General features: G+C 36.0%; 2 protein-coding genes across 3 annotated transcripts in view; both read left to right on the forward strand.

The window, feature by feature from the left end:
* Positions 1–4,088, forward strand: part of MORC3 (MORC family CW-type zinc finger 3) — a 39,637-nt gene extending 35,549 nt beyond the window's left edge. The window contains exons 16-17 of one of the 2 annotated variants that reach the window (XR_015796796.1): positions 255–494; positions 1,945–2,084. Coding sequence is in view for 1 of the 2 variants with exons in the window: in XM_007423327.3 (XP_007423389.1) it covers positions 1,945–2,108; positions 2,788–2,941 (318 nt within the window). In the remaining variant the exon portion in view is untranslated. Of the gene's footprint in view, positions 1–254; positions 495–1,944; positions 2,109–2,787 lie in introns of those variants that run through there. The other variant, XM_007423327.3, reaches the window with a different exon arrangement.
* Positions 4,089–6,070: 1,982 nt separating this feature from the next.
* On the forward strand, positions 6,071–22,907 carry CHAF1B (chromatin assembly factor 1 subunit B). The gene is made up of 14 exons (XM_007423328.4): positions 6,071–6,249; positions 7,742–7,868; positions 8,195–8,327; positions 9,332–9,452; positions 9,656–9,759; positions 11,117–11,213; positions 12,030–12,114; positions 14,664–14,757; positions 16,687–16,756; positions 16,850–16,941; positions 17,610–17,766; positions 19,470–19,877; positions 20,348–20,412; positions 20,634–22,907. The coding sequence occupies exons 2-14, from the start codon at positions 7,743–7,745 to the stop codon at positions 20,708–20,710; spliced, it is 1,629 nt and encodes a 542-aa protein (XP_007423390.2). The 5' UTR covers positions 6,071–6,249; position 7,742; the 3' UTR covers positions 20,711–22,907.
* Positions 22,908–24,368: the final 1,461 nt, after the last annotated feature.

Consider the following 24,368-nt stretch of genomic DNA (forward strand, 5'->3'; position numbering starts at 1 on the left):
GGTCCAGTCCTGCTTAGTTTTTTTGACTTTAGGTATGATTGGCTAGTTGCTAACACCTAGATTATTTCAAATGCTCACAACCCAGAAGGGAGCCTTCACACTGAGGATCCAGCGATTTGTCAAAGATCTGTACAGCCCTGGTTTCCAAAGTGAAGTGCCAACAAAGGCATCAGGTGTTGAATTTGTATATAAAATTGATTCTTCTAGTTCATACAGTCTAAAGAATTACTTTTCCAAGAAATTTGCATTTACAGTGGTACCTCGGTTCACGAACGCTTCTGTTCACAAACAATTCGGTTCACGAACAGCTCCGTTCGCAAAATTTTGCCTCCGTTCGCGAACGCCGGATCGGGTGACGAACAGGATCCGTGGCCATTTTCCCTCCCGTGACACGTGGTCGCGGCTTCCTGTAGGGAGGGGGACTCTCCCTCCAAGCAATAACCACCTCCCCACCCGCCTTCCTGTCCTCCACGCCAGAAGTCGCGTCGAGCAAGGTTAGCGTTCTGTCTCTTTGTGCTGTATTTTGTTTCATATTTTTGCGGTTTTAAAAAAAAACAACATATGGTTCAGAACGGATTAACCGTAATTACATTGAACCTTATGGGGAAATTTGATTCGGGACGCGACCAAAAATCAGTTGGCGACCAAATTCAGAGGGGTCAGAACGGATTAACCATATTTACATTGAACCTTATGGGAAAATTTGATTCGGGTCGCGACCAATTTGGGTCGCGACCAGAGTCACGGAACGAATTAAGTTCATGAACCGAGGTACCACTGTACTATGATGTAATGTCCCAAGAGGCACAGTAGCAGGCATATGAATTATAAGTGTTCAATTGGATTTACTCCATGTGTGCATATTCATTTGAAACACTGGAATTTGTAAAAAAAAAAAAAAATACTTTTGTAATATTAATGGACTAAATCTTACAGCTGCTTATATGTTTTGAGTATAAAATTAAATTAAATAAATTAAACCACCAGTGCTGTAGACTGATATGGCAAGATTAATATTTAGGCCAAAATTCAAATAGCCTCTTATGGCTTACCTCTTTTTTAAAAAAACAGTAGACTTGATACCATATCGCAGTCTGCGTTTGATCATCTTCTGAATGTTGGAAGACTAGCAACCACCAACCGAAAAGACTGTGTCTGCTTATCTGCCTATCTGTCTGTCTGTCTTTGGCCTTCTAGGAGGTCATCTGAATTGTATTTTTAAAAAAAAGCTCAATATCCAGTATTGGATAATACTATATCAGGATAAGAAGTCCAGTGCTCTCCACATATTTATGACTACAGCTCCCTTCAGCCTCAGCCAGGCTATTGAATGACGGGATTGTTGGGAACACTTATTTTTTAAATCTGGAGGACATCTGGTTGCTTATTTCCATCCTTTGTTTGGGACTTTTTATTTCTTTTACATATGTGAATGCATTTCTCAAGATAACTTATTTGGTTTTTTGTTTCATGTAAATCATCAGAAGGCTGTACTGAGATACCATAAAAACATACTGAAAATTTAGTCATTGTAGTTTTTTTGCATGACATCTCACTAATAGCATATTCCATTTTGTTTCTAGGTGCTTTGTGCATGGTATATCAGTGTTCAAAAATTTAAGGCCAGTGCTCTGACAATAACAACAGCAATAATATATTAAACTTGATCTCCCAACTTAAATATATTAAGCTGTGCAAAGCCTTCAAAAAAGGTGCTTCACAGTGCATGTGGGTACATATTGTTTCCGAATTGTTAAAACAGGTACGTTGTTTGTAAAGCTTGCATGCAAACCTTCAGAAGCTGCTGCCATGAAACAACTTACAAGTCATCTGCAATCTTGAGCATTGAAACCTGTTTGAAGACTTTGCACAATCTTAAATATGCACAATTTAAATACACAGTTCTGAATGTTTGAATGGGAAATGTTTACCTACCTCTTTCAGATTGAACTTCTTGAAATGGAAAAAAACCAACTGCATTTTCAGTGTGAAGAGCTAAAAGCAGAAATTGGACAGTTAAAAGCTTCTATGCCGCAAATGGTTGCACGTACAAATGATTCTGTGGCTAGCAATCTTGAAGAACCTGTAAATTATTCTGATGGGGAAAGGTACATATTCCTTATATACATGGAAAAGCATATTAAATCTTCATTAATATCTTGACACATCTATCTACTCCATTATGATTTTCACCTAAAATTTTATCTCCTTAATCTTTGCAGTATCTAGCCAACATTTATGTCTGCTAGGAGTGTGCAGTGGTTCTTGCTTTGAACATCTGTTTTGACCATTTTGAAAGTATTTTGAATTTGAATAGTATAAACTAAAAAGTTTTGCTCTGTACTAATATTTGTCAAAAGAAATGCTAACAGTTTGCCTTCTGGGGTATGTCCTTAAGCATATACTTGGTTCAAGCGGGGCATTTTTGAGAATTTTTGCCCCATGTGATTGAAAATGTTGAACACTCCTTGTACAAAAGGTTACACTGTGTCAAGACTGCTGGAGTAGCTGGAACTTTGTTCTGAACAATAGGGCAGTTCTTACTCATTTTAGTTCATAACTAAATTTATTCTAAGCCCTTACCTGTTCAGTAAACACATTGCCAAGATGGACTTTAATGTAGCATACTTTAATATATATTTTAGAATACCTTAAAAAGCAGAAATGGAAAAGAATAAAATGTTCAGGAGATTAATTAAGTACTGAAGTTGTATGTACAGTTGTATGTAAAAGTTGTATGTAAAGCATACAGTTTTAACTAATGTGCTCAATGTTGTCTTTCTGTAGCCTGAAGTTGCGATCACTGCGAGTTAATGTGGGACTACTGCTGGCAACAATAATGCCTGATCTTGACTTGAAACAAGTGAACTACGACGTTGATGTAGTTGATGAAATTCTGGGACAAGTTGTAGAACATATGAATGAAATCAGTAGTGCTTAATGTTTTCTCCACTGTCACAACATACTTTGCTCAAATTTATACTCTATTGTGAAGCTTCCAATCTGGAAAAAAACACTAATTTTAGGGATTAAACTAGGCACAAACTAAATGTATACTTGAACTGTTGCACCTGGGTTTTCAAAGTGTTAATGGTGCCACAAAAGGAGTGAATGGCTTGAATGAAGGCATTGTGAAGGCACTGTGCAGGGATGGAAGGAACTTCTTCACTGCTGTGGTTATGACAGAAGCCATGGCAGCTACTAGCTCCTGGAAGCAAGGTTTGTGAAGGAACTATAGACACTTCGCTTCCTGGGCTAGTGGGTGACATGTCATCACAAAATTGGGAAGAAAATTTGGGTTAAATTCTATTTAGCATAGCTGATGAAAATCAAAATATGTATGTGTGGTGCTATTAATGAAGAAAGGCAGTCTTAACACTATGTCTAGCTTTATCCTGATTTCTGCATCAATTTCTGCATCAAATGCCACAACAGGTGTATTGTATTACCCCTTTTGAATTTTTCAGCATTTCTTACAGATACATTTAATTTTTATAATGCATTCAGAAATTAACCACAGATACTATAAATGGTGTTATATACCTTTGTAACTTTCTTTTTAAAAGAAACACTGGCAATTTTGTCAAGTAGCATTTTTCCCAAATTACTAGTATTTTATAGTGGCCTATGAGTATTTCTGAGCTTTGATACCTGATCATGTATTATATACTGATTAAGAGTATTGCATAATAATTGTTAACACTATCAGATTATGTTTTGTTGAATAAGTATGGGTGTTTTATCAAAATAATTAGGTTTAAGGATTTATTTTTTCCTTATTGTTTTTCCTAACTTTATAGTTAAATGTGGTTCATTATTCACATTATGTTTGATAGATGAATGTACTGTAAGGTCTAAGTAAAATAAATCTTGTCTGTATGGAAAATATTATTTAAATTTATACTGTACATTTACACTTTGAAGAAAAGCAAATAAATGGAAATGAGTTTTTATTTACATGAAATAAATTGAAAAATGTATATATTTTGTACTAAATGGGGAAAACACATTCTCATGTTCTGCGTGACAGGAACAAATGTAAATGGACAAATACATTTTTTTCCTAATAATAAATCACACACACATTGGCTTTTCCTTCTGTGTTTTTTATTCTATCCACCCCAATGAAATGTTGGAAAGAAACAATGTAAGGGCACTCTGGATTCTGTCAGTAGGACAACTTTCCAAAAACAACAGAACAGGTCCAAATTTTGTGTTGAGGAAGAAGCCGGCAAAAGGAGGATCAAACTGGAGAGCAGTGGAGGAGAAAAACACACAGGATTTCCCCAACTGCTCCAGAATGCTGCCAACTTGTCCATTCTCAAGCCTCACTCCCGACTCTTCCAGGGCACATGATCAGCGCAGAGCTGCTACTAAGAATTCCGGGAGTTGTACAAGTAGTCCTAGTTTAGTGACTGCCATTGGTTCCAGCAAAATGTTTGCTAAGCAATACAGTCACTAAGCAAACCACATCAGAGAGGGGGAGAGACTGGAAAGATCAGTGGTTGCTGCCATCTCATTCAATAAAGTTCTCTCATGCAGAACCCTCCATCTGACCTGGTTTTGTTTAATTCCTTTTTTTTTTTTTTTAACCCCCTCAGGGATTGGAGAGATTGCCTAAACAAGCTGTCTCTTCCTGAGCTGCTTTCTCCCCAGTGCGGCACTAAAAAATGCTGAGGGCAAGTTAACAGGTTCAGCCTTGTGATCTTGATTAGTTGATTAGAATCCTTCAAAGAGCTGTAGCTCCTGTCTGAAACTGACCAGATCTTAGTTTCACACTGAAGGGTTTTGTCTAAATGCAGGGGAAATGAATTATTACCATCTTATTAGCCAATGGTGGCTATCGGAGGCAGTTGCTAGATGAGGACTAACTCTATTCTGCATGCTTTCCCTACCTTGTTCATTCTAATTACTGTATGAACAGTTAACTATTAGCTCAGACATGCATAATTATACATTGTACACAGTACTCATTGTACAATTATACATTGTACACAGTACTCAGCGATAGATTAACACTTGGGTAGGTATCCCAAAGTAGTTTTTATGAGTTGTATTTACCGAAAAAAATCAAGACCTTGTATAAGCACGTAAGTAGTTATTAATGTGCCGTATTAGGTAACAGCACAACTGAAAATAGAAACTTGGAACCAAATTCGCATGTTAAATTGGTGTTGAAATGTGTAATTGCTTATCCTCCTCACTCTGTAATATAACCATGCTTCCACCTACAGGTCCATAGGATGTTCCAGGCTTTCACAAGCCAGAGAACGTGGGACAATTGAATAAAACCGCCTGTTTGCCTTTGGTGCCCAAAGTTGGAGCGATAAGAGTTCAAACGCACAAATTGGGTCTAGTAGAAGAACTTTTAAAATGTTTAAACTTTGGGTACCAGTTTTAGCCAGGATACGTTGTTCTTAAACACACTGGCAGTACATAATCCATCAAAATTGTAACCCACCTGAGCCACAGAGGTGAGTTTGATAGGATTATATTTTTGTTTCAAAAAATAAAACACGAGTATTGAATCAGGCCTGAAACTATAACTTCCGAGTAGGGCAACCAATGCGATAGAATACACACAGTTTGAATGTGTGACGTGAAAAGTTTTGTTAGAAATGGGATGGTCAATTAATCCCGCTGCTGGACACACAGTTTCCTCTCTCTGTTCCTTAAATTGTGCTCAAGCTTCTGCAGGAAATTAGGGGGAGCGGCAGGGATGAGAAAGATTCACGCGTGATTGATTTTTCTTTTAAGACCTCTATTCAAAAGAGCGTGAAATTCTCTGAGAAGCTAATTCCACGCGCGGAGCCGCTCCTGAGAAGGCCTTTAGAAAGCACTTGGCCCGCAAAGATTTGTTTGGGCTCTAGTTCAGAGTAGTGTCCACTCGGAAAAGCTCTGTTCCAAGTCATAGACTAACAGCACGTTAAAACTGAAAATGGCTGGGTTTCAATTTATAGCGAAGCGCACAACTCTGTATGTTTGGCTGCAACAGACTACAGTACCCAGGCTAGCCTTCCAGCCAGGGGAAGTGGAATAAAACTTACCGAGGAGAAAAGCTGATGGACAGAAAAAGCGGGGCGTGTTCCGGACGCTAGGTGGAGTCTTTTGGACATCATAACCAAGAAAGCCTCCGGGCGACCGGCTCCTCCTTCGGGACGCCCGATGATTCTAATGCGCAGACGCGAGCGCGGGAACCTGAATTAGTTTTGAGTTGCAACCGGACTTTTGTGCTGATTCTTCTTGCAGGTATGGCGAGGTGGGGGCGCGAAATGGGCAGACACTAAAGGCAAAACTCTGGGTCAGGACCCCAAAGGAACGGATCTCTTGCTAGTGCGGAGAAGGGGCGGGAAAGCGGCTTGTGCACAGTGGGAGGGAAACTTATACGGAAACTGTCACAAAGGGATGCGTCCCTGGTTTGTGCTGCGTCAGTAGGTTCGGGGGAAGTTTTCCTTTTTTTTGGGGGGGGGGCAAAAATGGGTGTGCTGCGCTTCCTACCGAGGGTTGAGATGTGGAAGGTCCCGAAGGTTTATTTTAGGTTAGATAAGAATCCCTTCCCGGTAAACAGTGCAAGAAAGTAGTTCTGTAAAGTCAGGTCTCTTCCTCGTAGATTATCAAGAAGCGAGGTAATAGGTTGACACACAAGTAGCACTTGGCTCCAAGATTAAAGGAAGTGTTTAAACAGAGAAATGAATGAGTTGAGTGAAGGGCTTGCTAATTTAGTTTGGGAACTAAGAATATGGAGCCCTCAACAAGCCTTTGATCCAGAACTTGTTTCCAAGAAGCATTTATAAACAAAAGTCTAAGAGCTTTTTATTCTGTGTATGGTTTGTGGATCCTTCTCTTCCCCCCACACCCCAAATTCTAAAATTCCATGAATGAGGCAGAGTGATAAGCACCCTCAGTCCTGAAAAGGGGTGGGAAGATGGGGGGGGGGTTCTAGACAAGCTGCTTTGCCTCACCTTCCAGTGTGTGTATCCCAACCTTAACCCTTGTGTGCCTTAGAGAAGTTCAGATAATGTAAGTTAAATGCTTTGAATATTTCTGATAGTATTTACAGTACTATTTTTGCAAACCCAGGTTTGCTCCAGAGTCATCTTGAGGTTTGTGCCTCATTACATTTTCAGCAGCCTTACTGTTGCTTTTCTTAGTAAAAGACAAAAGATTTATACAATTTGAAGAGAAATCACAGTTGTCATGTTACTGTTTTACTTATATGCTTTAATTATATACAACCTAATTTTCATCTTATGGCCCCAATGTTACTGTCATCCTTTTGAAGAAGAATTTTAATTCTTAGCAAAAGAAACATAATGGAATGCATAGGAAATGAGAGCATTCTTCTTACTCATCATAAAATCCCTGGAAATGTAACACTATCACCACATACCCCTACCCTTTTTAAACCGTTGCATTTTTATTCCATAAATTTATAAGCTGCAGAACATGGTGATACTAAGGAGGGAGGAAAAAGAGTGATTAGCTGTCTTCCAGCTTATTCTTGAAGAATTGTTTTCCATTGTTTAGGCTAATATTTTTCAGAATGATAGGTCTGTTTTGTGTTTCATAATAATAATTATACTTGGCTAGATAGTCTTATCAATTGAACTCAAGTAAGTGTACAGTAAGGTTAAAAGCACCATAAAAATATAGGACCAATACAATGATAGCCATGTACTGGGGAATACTAAGGTTCATTAAAATAAACATGCCTTCAAAACTCTTTATCTGCTTTATACAGAATGAAAGTAATCACTTGTGAAATTGCATGGCACAACAAAGAGCCCGTGTACAGCTTAGATTTCCAGCATGGAACTGATGGTAAAATCAACAGACTGGCCTCAGCTGGAGTAGACACAACTGTTCGTGTGAGTTAAATGATGATATTGCTATATTTTTATATGTTCTCTTGTAATATGAGAACTGCTATTTTTGGAACTGGACAGTTTTGAATATGTATTTTTAAAAAGCCTTCTAATTTAGAAGTTTGGGCGTTGGATGGCCATAGAACAGCAATTATTTTATTTCTGTATGTATATTCAAATTGATCATGAAAAATTTATAATGTTTTATTGCAGCATTTCATATATAACATATAACTTTCAAACTATGTTATCATTGGGATTTCTTTGTAATTTTCAGTGTTTTAGTTATTCTTATATTTTTTCTTTGACTTTTGTGTTTTTACAACCAGATATGGAAGGTAGAAAAAGGACCAGATGGGAAAGCAATTGTGGAATTCTTGTCCAATTTAGCTCGCCATACCAAAGCTGTGAATGTTGTACGTTTTGCTCCCAGTGGTGAAATTCTAGCATCTGGCGGTGATGGTATGTGTAAAGTTAGCACTGAAGTCTTGATTTTAAATTTCTTAAGATTTAGTAAGAGAGTAAGTGTGTTTATGGTGTATATTTATACCTATTTATAAAGGAACATATACAACTCAGGAACATTTCATGTAGGGCATCTATAGTTACTTTTCAATCTGAGAATCTTTTAAAACATAAAATATATTTTCCTTTATCATTAAGAATAATATAATAAAGTTACCAAGTTATTCAGAGAAATACAGTAGATATTACAATAGTAAAAGTAATAATGCCTGTACCTTAAATAACTGTTAATAATACTAATCTTACTCTTAATTGGTTTTTTTTTTTCCTGTATTTCATAATTGTTGTATAAGGTATTGAGCTGTGGAAACTATTTTCTATTGCAATCTTCACAGTACCATTGATATAATGAGGAAAAAGGTCGTATGAATATTACAAATCTCAAAATTTAAACCAAAGCACAGAAACATCTAAATAAAGAAATCCTGATTTTACACACTTTTTTATAAACAGTTATTAAGATTTAAAATAGTTTTAGTGATGTAATGTTCTTAGTGTTTAGTGATGAGGGATGTATGTTGTTCAGTCATGTATATTTACCCAGAAATAAGTCCCATTAAATGCAGCAGGTTTTACTCCAGATAGATTGCAATTCTATCTATGCTTAACTCTAGTTCTCTAGTGGCTAGTTTTATAATAAAGAGCCAGTTTGGTGTAGTGATTAAGGCACCAGGCTAGAAAACAGGAGACCATGAGTTCTAGTCCTGCTAGCTAGGTGACTTTGGGCCAGTCACTCTGTCTCAGCCCTAGGAAGGAGGCAATGGCAAACCACTTCTGAAAAACCTTGCCAAGAAAACTGCAAGGACTTGTCCAGGCAGTCGCCAGAATCAAAATCTGACTTGAAGGAACAGGAAAAAAATCTTATAATGCCATGTCATAATAAAATAATTGTTGGAAAACTTAAATTGCAAAAGATTTTTCAGTGAAATTAACCTTCACAGATGCTGCAATCTTGTTATGGAAGTTGAATGACAACAAGGAGTTAGAAGCAGTTGCATTTCAGGATGATGATGATGATAACCAGCTGAACAAAGAAAACTGGACAGTAATCAAAACTTTAAGGTAGCTTTCTTAGCTTTTATAGAAATTTCACTGAATGAAATAGTACTTTGAACCAAAGCTGCTAATATGACAAAATTATAACAATATAAGACTGGTTTGCTTGTGTTCTTGAATTTTAATAGTTGGAATATTTATCAACATTATCATCCCCTTAATAACTGCCTTCCTCTTTATCAGTTCCTTTTTACTATGCTTCATTTAAGAGGTCACTTAGAAGATGTATATGATATCTGCTGGACCCCTGATGGAAATTATATGGCTTCTGCCTCAGTTGACAACACAGCTATATTATGGGATGTCAGTAAAGGTAATTGTTAATGCTCAAGCTGCATGAAGGAATATGCTATGAAATAATTTATAATAATCATCAATTCACATGCTTTGAATAAATGTGTGTTGAAATCCATGTATACTTTTAAATATCATTACAACCTCTTTCATGTTAGTCCAAAAGACAAATTTGTGGATCAGACACATACAGGATTTCCTTTAAATTTAAAGCAATGGCATGCTAATTAATTTACTTGCCTAATGTACCAGTAGAAAACTGGAAGAATTCAGGTCTGCATATATTTGTATGCTGAGATATTACAGTGAAAGTTAGGAAGTATCTTTATCAATAATAGTAATAACAGTTGTTTACAAATTGGAATATGAATATGAATCATAAAACTGTATGTCTATTTCCTTCTTTCTTTTCTGTTATAAGAGCAAATCTTGCTGTTAGGCCAGCATAGGTACCTTGACAAGGCACTCTGCAACACGCAGGATCTGCAACATAAAGCAGTCCTAGTATTTGATGGCTTGAAACAGCTGGTTCACACCCTTCCCAAGGTCTTTTGGTATATGTTTGTTTGCATGTCCTGAAGCCACTTTCACCAGCTATCCCAGACAGTGGAATATCTCCTGCAAACACACCCATTTGCCCAGATAACCTTGGAAAAGCAGCGAAGCAGCCATCCCTAGCCTTCAAGTAGCTGTGGCAGTTTCATATCTTTGCCGTGTGAATCCAGAACAGTGGTTCAGTTACAATCCAAATATTCTGTCAAAGTACACAGATCTAATAGCCATGCCAAATAACATTAACTCAGAATTAAAATTTTGTAAGTGGACTGAGTGCCAGTAGTGCACCATTTCTAGAAAGGAATATTTCCTGCTAGAAGATTTCAGAACACATCAAAAGGGACATTTGCTCCTGGTTTCCTTTCTTCCTTTTTTATTTTATTTTTGAACATTTGTCATTCTTTCTGGATAATATATTAGAAGCAGCAGGAAAGAAGTATTGGTGTTAATATCAGATTTGCAACCAATCAGTATTTCAAAATTAAATGATTATTAGATTGCTGACTCTCATCTTTAGAACTTACAGAAATGTGCAATTTACTTGCTTGTGATAAAAATACCATATTTTTACAAATTTTCATGCCTTGGCTTAAAACTGATTTACCAAAATATTGACTTCCTTTATCTTTAAAGAGTATGTGTATATTGATTTTGACTGCATAAGAATGTAGTTATTTACTGTACTTATTTCTGTAATTGTTGGTTTCTAAAAGGGACAGAAAAATTATACGGTCAGAAAAAATGGCCATAAAGGAAACTGCTATAGATATAATTATTTGTCTCACTATTTTGAAAATTAATTAACTTAGTATTGTTTCTAGGGCAAAAGGTTTCTATTTTTAATGAACACAAAAGTTATGTGCAAGGAGTTACATGGGACCCTGTAGGACAGTATATTGCAACTCTTAGTTGTGATAGGTAAGTTTTTACTGCTTGGAGTATCAGATTGTTGTGTTTACTGTTCATGTATTGTTTAAAAAACATCAGTATTTTGTGTTTGCCAGCTCCTTAAATCCTCCCCAATTGCTTTATAGTGAGAAATAATTTCCCCCAAAGCAAAAATGGCCAGAGAGACAGATGCAAAGAATCCTTTTGCATTCAAGCATATTGGAAGCTATAAGATCTGAGCCCACAATACAGCAGTTCGTATTCCCTTTAGGAATTAAATTAATGCTAATTCTTTAGAATTCAATCATGTAGTTGTTCTACTCAGATATATATGTTCCAGGTTTACTGGAAATTATTATATCTGACAGTTATCTTATGCATCAATTCCTTTTAAATACTATTGTATGATTATCTTGTTCCCAAACAAAACTGCTTTGAATAATTTCATTCAGACCAGTGGTAGAGTGGTATTGTAGCTATTAGGGTTGCGCAGTGCTTTAGTTTTGATTTAGCAGAGATGCTTCAAGATGCACAGGAGCTATCTCCAACTTATTAAAACAACTTTGTCTTTTTTCATGATTATGCAATTGCAGGAGGCAAGCTTTCACCACAGCCGTGTGAGCCTAGAAACATGACCCTGTTTTAATGAGTCATGGACTAATGCTATGTTTATGAATGCTATGTTTATGCTTCTGCACATCCTTCCAAATCAATGTACAACCCTAATTCCAAAAAACTGAAATTGTTAGAACCATTTTTTCTAGAAAAGCTTTAGAACACGGGCATTTTTATCACATTGCAATTTGTTAATTCAGTGTTTGTAATTAATATTTTCCTTTTATGTAGGATACTGAGAGTGTATAACACACAGACCAAGAGAGTGGCATTCAATGTTACTAAAATGCTATCAGGAGGAGGATCTGAAGGAGAGGTCAGAATTACTTAAAATTCTTTCTACCTATAATTCAGAAATATTTATCAATATAATCATACTCTTTATCACTGGAAATATATACTGCAAAACATTGTCATCATTGCTTATATTCTAACAAGTTCTGCACTTCATTTTTGCCCCAACAGTCCCCAAAGAGAACAGAAGTGGGGAAATCAAGAAGGAATGAGATTTTTCAAAGACTAGGTCTGCTCTATGTTCCATGCTACATTGTTGTCCTTATTCAGATAGTAATACAGTCTTCCAAAGGAAGCTTCTTTAGTTCTAAATCAATCCAACTAGGCAAGGACATGGTGAGAGAATACCAAGCTGTTTTGAATGAATTCAAGTTACTGGGGGCAGGTGGATTACATCTCAGGATGCTAAAGGAACTGGTGAATGTGTTCTCAGGACCAATAAGTGTAATCTTTGAGAACACTTGGAGTGCAGGGGAATTGCCAGAAGATTGGAGATGAGCTGATGTTGTTGTAATCTTTTTAAAAGAAAAAAAAATGGACTCAGTAAACTATAGACTAATCAGCTTGACATCAATACCTGGGAAAATTCTACAAAAAGATAATCAAGTTGTGGCTTTGTAAACGCTTAGAAAGGAACAAGATCATTACTAGAAGCCAGCATGGGTTCATTAAAAATAGATTGTGCCAGACTGATCTTACTGCTTTTTTCTGACAAAGTGACTAGATCAGAAGACCAAAGGAATGCTATGAATATAGTGTGCCAAGACTTCAGTAATGGAGTTGATAAAGTTGACCATAGCTTCCTTCTTAATAAAATGGAACAATGTGGGATGGATGGTCCCGTTGCCAGATGGATTCAGAGTTGATTGAACAGCTATTCCCACCATGTGTCCCTAATGGATCTATGTCTATAAGGAGAATGTTATGCCTAGAGTACCTCAGGGTTCTGTCCTGGGCCCAGTGTTCACCATTTTTATAACTAACTTAGACAAGGGAATAGAAGGGATGCTCAGCAAATTTGCAGACGACATACAGCTGGTGGTGACAGGTAACACCTCAGAAGACAGGCTCAAAGTTCAAAAGGATTTTGAGAGACTTGAATATTTTGACTTTTTCAACAAAAATGCAATTCAGTGGTGAGAAATATAGGGTTCTGCACTTAGGCAGGAAAATTCAGATACTCAGCTACAAGATAAGTAGTACCTGGCTCAGTGGTAGTGCTTGTAAGAAGGATCTGCATATCTGTATGTATGGTAGACCCATGGGTGAAGGACAAAAGCCAATGGACGGAAGCTTTACAGAGAAGGATCCAAATTCAATAAGGAGTAATTTTTTGATTGTAAGAGCTATTAAGCAGTGGAATAGGCTGCCTTCTGCAGTCATGGGGACTCCATCACTGGAGGTTTTCAAATAAATGTTGGACAGCCATTTGTCTGGGATGGTTGAGGCTTCCTACCCTGGGCAGGGATTGAGCTAAAAGACTCTAAAGTTCCTTCCAATCCTATGATACTTTGAACTCTTAGAGATGATCTCTCTCACTACCACACTTTTAGCTAGATATCAGCATATATATAAAGAATAAGGTATCAGAAGTACATGATGCACCATATTCAATTCAAGATTGTTTCACACAATTTTCTTAGAAGCTAATAAAAGGTGTAGTTAACATATAAAAAATCCCTCTTGTACCATCGCTTCACAACTGGGTTCCCTAGCATGACTCTTGCAGATGCCTCTGGGCCTTCAGAGACCTTTCGTTAGAACCTACCAGTCTTCCACATCTATTTACATCTTAAAGATTATTTTAAGCAAAAGAAGCTAGCATGCTATAAAACAATACATCAGAATTATCCTTATTTCCAAGAGTGCTTTTAGTCACCATACGGACTAATAAGCTTTCTCAAAAAATAAAAATGAGCAGCTGTAGTCCAGTACTTTGTTTGAAAGTGTGTCTATCTTCCCAGAAAAAAGAACAAAAATGGGGGATAGAAGAAGCAGAGGTAAGCATTCTAGTATATTGGTGCTTTTAATTTGTGAACAGCAACACCTCCCAGCAGCCATCTTGTGAGAGTGCCCAAGCATATTCTGATAATTCTAAATGTGACAGTCTCAGAATTGGTAAATGGGATTTGCTTTGTTTCTAAAGGTTTTGATGCACAAAATTATCCATAGAGCTAAATCAACTTAGAAAATATCAAAAACAGGAAGTTCAGGCACTGAGTAAGTTCTAAATCAGATTGTTTTTATAGTTGTTACTTATTAGATTTGTATCTTGCTTTCCCATCTGACAGGGCAGCTGTATAGATTCAGTAATTCAAAGATGCATAAATAATGTATAAAATGATAATTTCTTAAAGATTAAGGTCTTATTTTTATAACTGATCCTCCAGCTATTACTGGATTGCAAATCCCTTTGATAGAATTGGAATTCAGTAACAGATTGTGATCACAGGTTGCCTTCCTTGTATAAACTAGGCTATGGCTTTCTGAAGAAAAGAATCCAAAATCACTGTTCGTTCATGCAGTAATTGGTAGTAAGTAGAATCGCTTTATCATTGTCAAAAAATTCAGGTGAAAAGCTATCGAATGTTTCACGATGACAGCATGAAGTCGTTTTTCCGGAGACTGACTTTTACTCCTGATGGTTCTCTACTTCTTGTTCCTGGTAGGTAGTTTTACTTTAGTTATTTCGCACAGCAGAGGAGAAGGGTCTCTGAGCATTTTGGGGGGGGGGGATCGGGCAACTGTTCAGACATGTTAGCAGGTACTGTGAGACATATTGAGGTTTACTGTTATTTGATTGCTCTGGATCAGGAGCACAACTTCTGTTGTAAAGGGCTGCATTCCAAATGTTGGAAAACTTTTGGAGAGATTGGATTTTGTTCTTTAATTCCTCAACTCCCAAATATGCAAAAAAAGTATTTACATTCCTCTTGAGGAGTTCTAAAGTGCAAAAGGAGTATTGTATTGGGCTGAGAAAGCCAGGTTGGGTGGTTGACTTGGCAATAAATCCTGACGATAAATCTAACTCACAGAGTGGCTGTTGTGGAAATTAAACTAGGGGAAAGCTCCATATGTGTTGCTTAAACTTTTCAAAAAATTAGTTTGAAAATTCCAAATCTACGTTCCTTAAGTCACCTTTAAGCATTTGCTAGACTGAAATGTCATTCTATTTATATCAAGTTGTCCTTCCCAACTAAATCAAGTTGCATTTTTTTTCCTTTTCTTTTAATGAAAAGCAAAATACTTTGGTTTTTGAAAGAAGACAGTCATCTCTGTTTAAAATGTTATCCAGATTCTCTCCCTCCTAATATTGAAAACATTTGAAAAGTAGAAATAATCCTGAAAAAAGAGTGTTATTTTAGAATAACGAATGCAGTACAAGAAGATATTGCTATTATTTATTCCCAAAGATTTTATCCACAGCACTGGATCACTATAGTTCCTGTACAAAAGAACTAATAGAGAAATGTAGAGAAATATTTGCATTCCTGCAGACCGTCAGTTTTCAGAATTGGAAATCTATCAAAAGAATGAAATGAAATCTCAATCACAGAAGATGTAAGAAATCTATAACTCAGAAAATAAGACTGAATACACAGCATGTAAAGGCTAAACTTTAATGCAAAATATCTTGTTTTTTTCTGTTTTCCTCACCTCTTTTTCTAAAGTGTAAGCATGTGGAGGGAGTCTAAGACCAGAATAAAAACTCAGTTTTATTATCATGATATTGGGGCCTTATGTCTTAAACTTTATTTTTTTGCCAATATCAAATTGACAAAATTAAGTTAATCTAAGTTTATTAGATTTCTGTAGCTTATAGTTCTACTTGAATTAAAAAGTAAAAACATTTTAAAGCAAACTCAATAAGTAAATGTAATTACTGTCCAATTAAATTATATGTTTACTTATAGTTAGTAATACTTAATAACTATAAAGTTTACTTATAGTTATTAGTTACATAATAACTATGCCAAACATAATAATATTATGAATATTCCATGGTATAAATGAATGTTGTGTTCTTCAAGTAGCCAAGTTACCTTAGATAAGATGCTACAGAAATTAATATTACATATAGTTTCATGTTTTCAAAAAAGTGTTCCATGAATTCCTGCTGTACCTGGAATCAGGAATATTATTATTTTCCTTTGCATCTTTAAAAAAAAGCATATTCTATTGCTGTCATCTCCTAAGTTAGGGGATATGTTATTCTTTTGTAGTAATGAATTATGAATGAATTGCTTTCATAATGAAGAGGTGTTTTCTCAATAATGTGCCTCTAATGAAGCTTTTTAAAGCTACCCCCTATAGGAAGATGCATGACCAAAAATGTGTATTTCCTACTGTTGTCATGTATTACAAACCACTTCAAGTATAATGTCAATATATACAAGTATGTCAGCGATTCATATTAGAAATTAGGCTCTTTTCAATAATATAGTAGTGCAAAGCTTCAGTATGGGCCACGTACATTTGTATCAAATGTAAACATGCAAATTGTTCAAATTGGCAATGTTGAGTACACTTGGCATTATCTAACATTATCCTTAATTGTAAAACTGACATTTTGGCACTGTTTTCATATTCTCAGCGGGCTGTGTGGAATCAGGAGAGAATGTAATGAACACTACTTATGTCTTCTCCAGAAAAAATCTGAAAAGGTGAGCGTCTGAATTAACTCCATATTTATTTAAATATTAAATGCATTTCACACTTTCTATTTTTATTTTTAAAAACCTGCTGTTACTTTTTAGACCTATTGCTCATCTACCTTGTCCTGGGAAGGCAACCTTAGCTGTTCGTTGCTGCCCAGTCTACTTTGAACCGAGATCTGCACGTAACAAAGGTATTTTGAATCTGTTAGACTTTGTATTGCAAGTATATTGAAAAATAAATTAAGTATAACTACATTAGTGATTATTATGTTCTACATCTTCATCTTGTATAATGCAAAACCATACATCTTATTTGTCATCTCCAGCTCTCTGCTATATACTGTTGCTGTGTTTTATATGCTGCTTCATTTTATTTAACTTAATATACCACAACCACTGAAGTCTTCATTAGTTTACCTTAAAAGAATATTTAAAGTTCAAATGTTACAAGTAGTTATTATAACCAATAAAAACAAGTAAAACAAATAAATAATGATGGTTAAACAATAATCCTTTGTAATATTCTACAAAATTATATTGTGCTATGACTTATTCTATACCTTTAGTGAGAAATAACTGCATTTATTTTTTAATACATATGGAAAAAGTTGTTAGAACTGAATATTCTTTCAATTTTTCAGTGCTAGTAAATTGTTTTCCATTTTTGGTAGTAATATTCAGAGAAAGTCTTCAAATCCCACACTAAATAAGAGGTTGAACTTGAGTGCTCCCTATTCAATGATGTTTAATCAAATTCTATCTTTAATCATATTCTTAAATATAAGAGAGAATTCTGCAATAAATTATAATCTAGTCAATAAGGTATTATTTTTATAACAAACATTCTTGGTTATTTTAGAAGAAACTTCCCAGAAGATTGGTCTAACAAATCTCCCTTATCGGTTGGTTTTCGCTGTTGCTTCGGAAGATTCTGTGCTCTTCTATGATACACAGCAAACCTTTCCTTTTGGTTATGTATCTAACATACATTATCATACTCTGAGTGACATTTCATGGTAGGTAATTTGTATATTTGATACCTTGCAGCAATAGCCTGGGCTTTCTTCGATTACTAATCATAAACATAAACATAGGAAAAATCTATGTCTTAGTTTGTATATTCAATACTGTTGAGTATCTTATTACTTCATTTCCAAGTGAACAAGAAAAATATTGTCTAATTTCACAGTTTGATAAAGTATTGCTTAATACTGGCAAGGGTGCACGTATGTGTAAGAGAGAGACAAATGTAAGAAAAGGTAATTTATTACTTTTGTAAATAGGTTGTTCTTGGGCAGAATAAACAATGCTAGTATGGCTTCAGGCTGACTTTGGCTTCAAATATCTCAACCAAAAAAACCTACAACAACCTTAATTTGGGATCCCCAGATTCCCTGCCATGTCAAATTAGCATTGCCAACTCCAGCTGAAACAAATCCTGATGGTTTCCTTCCCCAGCCTAAGAAATGTCAATGTCTCACACACACATACACATAAACATACAAATATGTGCTTATTTGTATGTTTATATATATACTTTCCAGAAGTGACATTTTGGAAAAGGACAGAACAGGTACAAAAAAAATTGAATTAATAACTCTTCAGGTTAGCTGCTTCTTAAATATATCCTATTTATAAACTGACCCCTATCTGCAGATATATTCTCTTTTGCATACAAGCCACTCTCACATGCAGAAACAGAAGCACAGAAACATCCATACATTTTCCTTCCCTCCTTCCAGCAGAAACAACAGAAAAGAAAATGGAGGCCTGATGAGGCTGCATGGGGTAAAAGGAAAAGAAAATTGGAAGTTGAGATGAAAGGAAGATGTTAACTAGATGGGAAAAAAGATAACAGAATCCGGATGTAGGCATTACACAAAAGATTAAAATTCATTAGGCAAGCAGCCCCTCATTGCTAATCTTCAGGCTAATCTTCAAAGGCCTCCACCTTTCAGCAGTGAACTCTGAAGTTACTGGTACCTCTTGCTCATGCTTTTATCTTCAACAATTTCTGTTTTTATCAATCAGTGTAATGTGACCCCTTTCAGGTAATTATGGAGGGGGGACTCATTTCCTACCAGATAAATATAATAATATGATCATTCTGTTTTTAACCATTTTTTTACAGTTTTAGTAAAATTTTGGAACTATCTTGAAAGATATAATCTGTCTTCAACAATAGGAAATTGTTTCTTTTATAAACAGACCTAATACCTCAGACTGGTTTATGTGTTTCAGAATTTTCCTTTGACTCTGTATAGCAGTGTATTTTATGGCCCGTGTGTCAAACATTATAACTATTTCAACACAAATTTTTAAAAAGCAGAATACAAAAATGAAAAGAAAATGAAAAAAGAAAAGAACGATGGTATATGAAACTTCAGAGTATCTTATTGCAGTCGCAGAAACTGCTATGGCAAACATCAAATAGACTCAGACTCATATCAGTTTCCCTATAATGTTCGCTGATTTAGTTTATTTAAAAAAACTGAATGAAATTCCATCAGAATTGCTGAGCAGGCTCTCAAGTAATAGCACATATTTGAATTCTGAAGTTAACTATGATCCACTTATGCTTTCATTCTGAATGGATCACTTGGCTGCAAATATCAACTAGATTCGATTAATTTTTCAAAGTTTTATGTGTATATATTTATTACTTTAAAGTAATCAGGACTGAGTTTTTTTCCACTTATTCCCCACAAATAAATGCCAGGTCTAGTGATGGATCCTTTCTTGCTATTTCTTCTACGGATGGATATTGTTCTTTTGTTACATTTGAAGAAGGTGAACTTGGAATCCCATTGAAAGAGAAGCCAGTCATTAATATCAGAACACCTAGCACAGCAGAAAAGAAAATTAAAAAGGGTCAGTCACCAAGTGTTGTCTCTCCAGTTTCAAAACCAGTGGACAGCAGTCTTAATAAGTCTGGAGATCCATCAGCTACATGCCAGACTCCAATCAATAATAAAGACTTGCCTTCCACACCTGTTGTGATTAAAAACATCCCCATGTCATCTTCGGAAGATAAAAAAACTGTGCAACCATCAGGCCATACATCAAAAGTAAACCAATCCAGTAGGATTACACTGAATACTCTACAAGGATGGAGTAAGTCGCCAAGGTAAGCTTAATGTTACAGTTTGGAACCAAGAAATAAACAGGCTTCTAGGTATGATAGCTCTGAGATGGCCTTCCAGACTATGAAATGTTTTAGCAAACAGACCCTGGGGTTAAGATATAAAGGCGTCTCCTTGGAAGATAGATTGTAGTAGCAATAACTACCAAGCTGCTACCCCAAGACAGGAAGGCAAGGCCAGGATGTGTAGTGATAGAAGACTTCTGGGAAAAGAAATTTGATATCTGTAATGTTGCAATTTACAGGCTCCACCCTGCCACTGCACTAAGGGAGCCTTTGTGTACAATGGGTCACAGAACTAAGTCTTAAGAGAGGAATCAAGAAAAGTCAGAAGAAGCAAGGAGAAAAGGGAAGGGTGGTTGGAGGACAGCTGGCATCACTAAGGAAAGTAGAGAGAAGGAAAAGTAGACATATTTGCATATCTTCTAATGTGCCGTGTTTCTGTTCTTGCTTAGGAGAGTTGCACTGATTCCTCTAAAGGCAGCTACTCCAGATTCTTCCAGAAATTCAACTCAGCATGGTAAAATATCTTAATTGTTGATAGTTTATTAAGAAGTTATTGTCAAACAATTACTAAGTAAATTGATTTTATCTCTATTGGTCATATTTTGATGCTACTCATTTATTATTTTTGGTTGAACAACCCATGCAGGGATAGCATAATAAAGAGTATCGACATCTTCATCAATCCAGGTTTTTTAAATATTAACTGAAACATATGTTGAATTTTCAATATTTCAGAGAGATCCTCACCATCTGAAGACCTGTTGCAAAATCCACCATCACCTAAGCGACTAAGAATGGATGAAATTCCATAATTTGGCTTACCTGAAAATGAAAACAAAATAAATATCCATTGAAGTGCTTTATTACAGTGGGGGCCTTTCCTACAACACGGTTGCCACACCATGTGAAAGAGATGTACCCAGAATGGTATTTGCATTAAAATACTGCTTTGTGGTGAAGAAGAAGACACATCACCATTTTTCAGACATTCTAAGCAAAGTGTTGGCTATGTGATAGACCATTAAGAGTTTGCAGATTATATGAGAAAGATACAAGTATTCTCTTGTCTTGGTTCTGTATCTGGTAGGAAAAACATTGATTTTCAGTTTGCATTTACTTTATTATTTATCTTGACAAGCTAATTGGCACAGTGTAACATTTGTAAACTAATAAATTCCTCCTGTCTTTCAAATCTCTAAGATGGGCAGTTGGTTACTTAATTGTCCTGCACTAATTAAATGGAAATATAAGTAAATCTGAAAGTTTTACTTACACACCAAGTAAAAAGTACCAGAGATTAGAAGTTGGATTTAAGTTTAAAAACTTACACTGCTTACATTTTCTACATTAATTGTAGCCAAGTTTATTAAAAAGAATTCTTCAGATTTCTATGTGATATAAATTTGTTTATGTGTGCACTTCATTTTTTTTTTTTTGGCAAGGGGTACATTGTTTTAAAAAGTAATGGATTTGTAATTTTAAAGATTATGCTGTAAGAAAACTATTTCAACTATTGCTGTAGTTATATAGAATGGAATATTTAACATTCACATTCACTTTTCTTTCTGTATCCTCTGGTGTTCATTTTAGTGATTTGCTTTTTTTTAAATTGTATCTAATATTTAATTCAAAACAAAGCAAGATGCTATGAGGAATTATGGGAAAGAAAACAGCTTGCAGTGAAAAATTAATGGAAATTTATAATATATTATTCAAATAGTTTGTGTTGCTGTCCAAATTCATATTTAAATGTTAAAGCTTAGATTATTTTGGACCCAATTTCTGAAGTGCTGAACTGTATTGTAACATAAAAAAGCAGAGTTGTGCCATTTTGGAGGCAAGCCTGCAGTTCCATGCATATTTATGTAAAAATAAGTAATAGGATGCTCCAGGCCTTTTGCTTCTGTGCATAGAATGCAGCTAAGTTCTGTTTCACATGAACACCAAGAGTAATGCAAGCTTTTTACACTATCATTCATAGCTGCTTTTCCCTGTTTGTGCAAACTCCAGAGAGAAGAAAGGAAAAAATGCAGATCCATGCATGCATAAGCCATTAATGGTAGTGACTACATAGATTCAGTTTGAAGAAGCATCCACTCTATTCGACTTCTTGTAATACTGAAGCATCAGTTTTCACATGTAAGCTTACATTTATGAACTAAATTGGGAATATAGGATATATGTACAAATTATTTGGAATAAGAACATGAATATAAATTAAGATGCATATATCAGTGTACAACTCTGGAACATTGATAAATACTTCAAACATTGAAAAATGTATATATCTGAACTCCCCTCTCCGTAAGTTCTTTTGTTTAACTATAATAACAGTGTTTATAATAGAAAAAGTATAGTGATGTTGAAATATTCTCCCCTAATATAATGCCTTAATGTCTTATTAGAGTATTGTTTATATGGGGCCTATCATGATTAGTTAATATAAGTGACTGAAAAGTATGTCTGGCATGTGCCATGAGATATAGAGTGGAAAATAGATTTGAATAAAATCTTGACCTATAGCTTTATAATATTCACACCATTTTATTTAGATTTCTACTGAATTTAGGATGAATTGAAATCATTAAAAAGACTTTATATGTAACTGTCTTATTTTATACTTAAGCTAACTCTGGGTCACATCCAGCTGGCATATGTCTGCCGACAGAAGACCTCAGCACAAATGGGAGAGAATAATTTTTACCAGTTTATCTCCCTTCTGAAATTTGCCATGCTGTCCCAAAAGAGTTGTCCCTCCCTTCAGTCCTCTGGAACAGCTTGAAAGTTACAGAGGAAACAAGGGATTCTTGAAAATACAGCTTGATGTTAAATACTAGAATAACAATCACATCAAAGCTGTAACAGTCTCATCGCCACTATGAATTCTACTAGCAATTATTTTAGCAATTGGGACTGCTGTGTGGAAATGCAAAATGCCTTAGAATATGAATAAAGGTACAAACATGCTGCTTGTACAGTATGTGTGTTTTTGTGTGTGGGTATGTGTGTGTGTGTGTACAGTGGGGCAAAAGAGTATTTAGTCAGCCACCAATTGTGCAAGTTCTCCCACTTAAAAAGATGAGAGAGGCCTGTAATTTTCATCATAGGTATACCTCAACTATGAGAGACAAAATGAGAAAAAAAATCCAGAAAATCACATTGTCTGATTTTTAAAGAATTTATTTGCAAATCATGGTGGAAAATAAGTATTTGGTCACCTACAAACAAGCAAGATGTCTGGCTCTCACAGACCTGTAACTACTTCTTTAAGAGGCTCCTCTGTCCTCCACTTGTTACCTGTAGTAATGGCACCTGTTTGACCTTGTTATCAGTATAAAAGACACCTGTCCACAACCTCAAACAGTCACACTCCAAACTCCACTATGGCCAAGACCAAAGAGCTGTTGAAGGACACCAGAAACAAAATTGTAGACCTGCAGCAGGCTGGGAAGACTGAATCTGCAATAGGCAAGCAGCTTGGTGTGAAGAAATCAACTGTGGGAGCAATAATTAGAAAATGGAAGACATACAAGACCACTGATAATCTCCCTTGATCTGGGGCTCCATGCAAGATCTCACCCCATGGGGTCAAAATGATCATAAGAATGGTGAGCAAAAATCCCAGAACCACACGGGGGGAACCTAGTGAATGACCTGCAGAGAGCTGGGACCAAAGTAACAAAGGCTACCATCAGTAACACACTATGCTGCCAGGGACTCAAATCCTGCAGTGGCAGATGTGTCCCTCTGCTTAAGCCAGTACATGTCCAGGCCCATCTGAAGTTTGCTAGAGAGCATTTGGATGATCCAGAAGAGGATTGGGAGAATGTCATATGGTCAGATGAAACCGAAGTAGAACATTTTGGTCTAAACTCAACTCGTTGTGTTTGGAGGAGAGAGAATGCTGAGTTGCATCCAAAAAACACCATACCTACTGTGAAGCATGGGGGTGGAAACATCATGCTTTGGGGCTGTTTTTTTGCAAAGGGACCAGGACGACTGATCCGTGTAAAGGAAAGAATGAATGGGGCCATGTATTGTGAGATTTTGAGTGAACACCTTCCATCAGCAAGGGCATTGAAGATGAAACGTGGCTGGGTCTTTCAGCATGACAATGATCCCAAACACACACCCCGGGCAATGAAGGAGTGGCTTCGTAAGAAGCATTTCAAGGTCCTGGAGTGGCCTAGCCAGTCTCCAGATCTAAACCCCATGGAAAACCTTTGGAGGGAGTTGAAAGTCCGTGTTGCCCAGCGACAGCCCCAAAACATCACTGCTCTAGAGGAGATCTGCATGGAGGAATGGGCCAAAATACCAGCAACAGTGTGTGAAAACCTTGTGAAGACTTACAGAAAACGTTTGACCTCTGTCATTGCCAACAAAGGATATATAACAAAGTATTGAGATGAACTTTTGATATTGACCAAATACTTATTTTCCACCATGATTTGCAAATAAATTCTTTAAAAA

Source organism: Python bivittatus, unplaced genomic scaffold (assembly GCF_059951505.1).
Source record: "Python bivittatus isolate LINGU-HERP-01145 unplaced genomic scaffold, Pbiv_v1 ctg000350_np1212, whole genome shotgun sequence".
In the NCBI taxonomy this organism is placed as follows: domain Eukaryota; kingdom Metazoa; phylum Chordata; class Lepidosauria; order Squamata; family Pythonidae; genus Python; species Python bivittatus.

Excerpts from the sequence above, each read along its gene's own strand:
- CHAF1B (XM_007423328.4), top strand. The coding sequence starts at position 7,743 with ATGAAAGTAATCACTTGTGAAATTGCATGGCACAACAAAGAGCCCGTG. Across the intron at positions 11,214-12,029 it reads GCAACTCTTAGTTGTGATAG|GATACTGAGAGTGTATAACA; the intron begins GTAAGTTTTTAC and ends CCTTTTATGTAG. Across the intron at positions 14,758-16,686 it reads TTCTCTACTTCTTGTTCCTG|CGGGCTGTGTGGAATCAGGA; the intron begins GTAGGTAGTTTT and ends TCATATTCTCAG.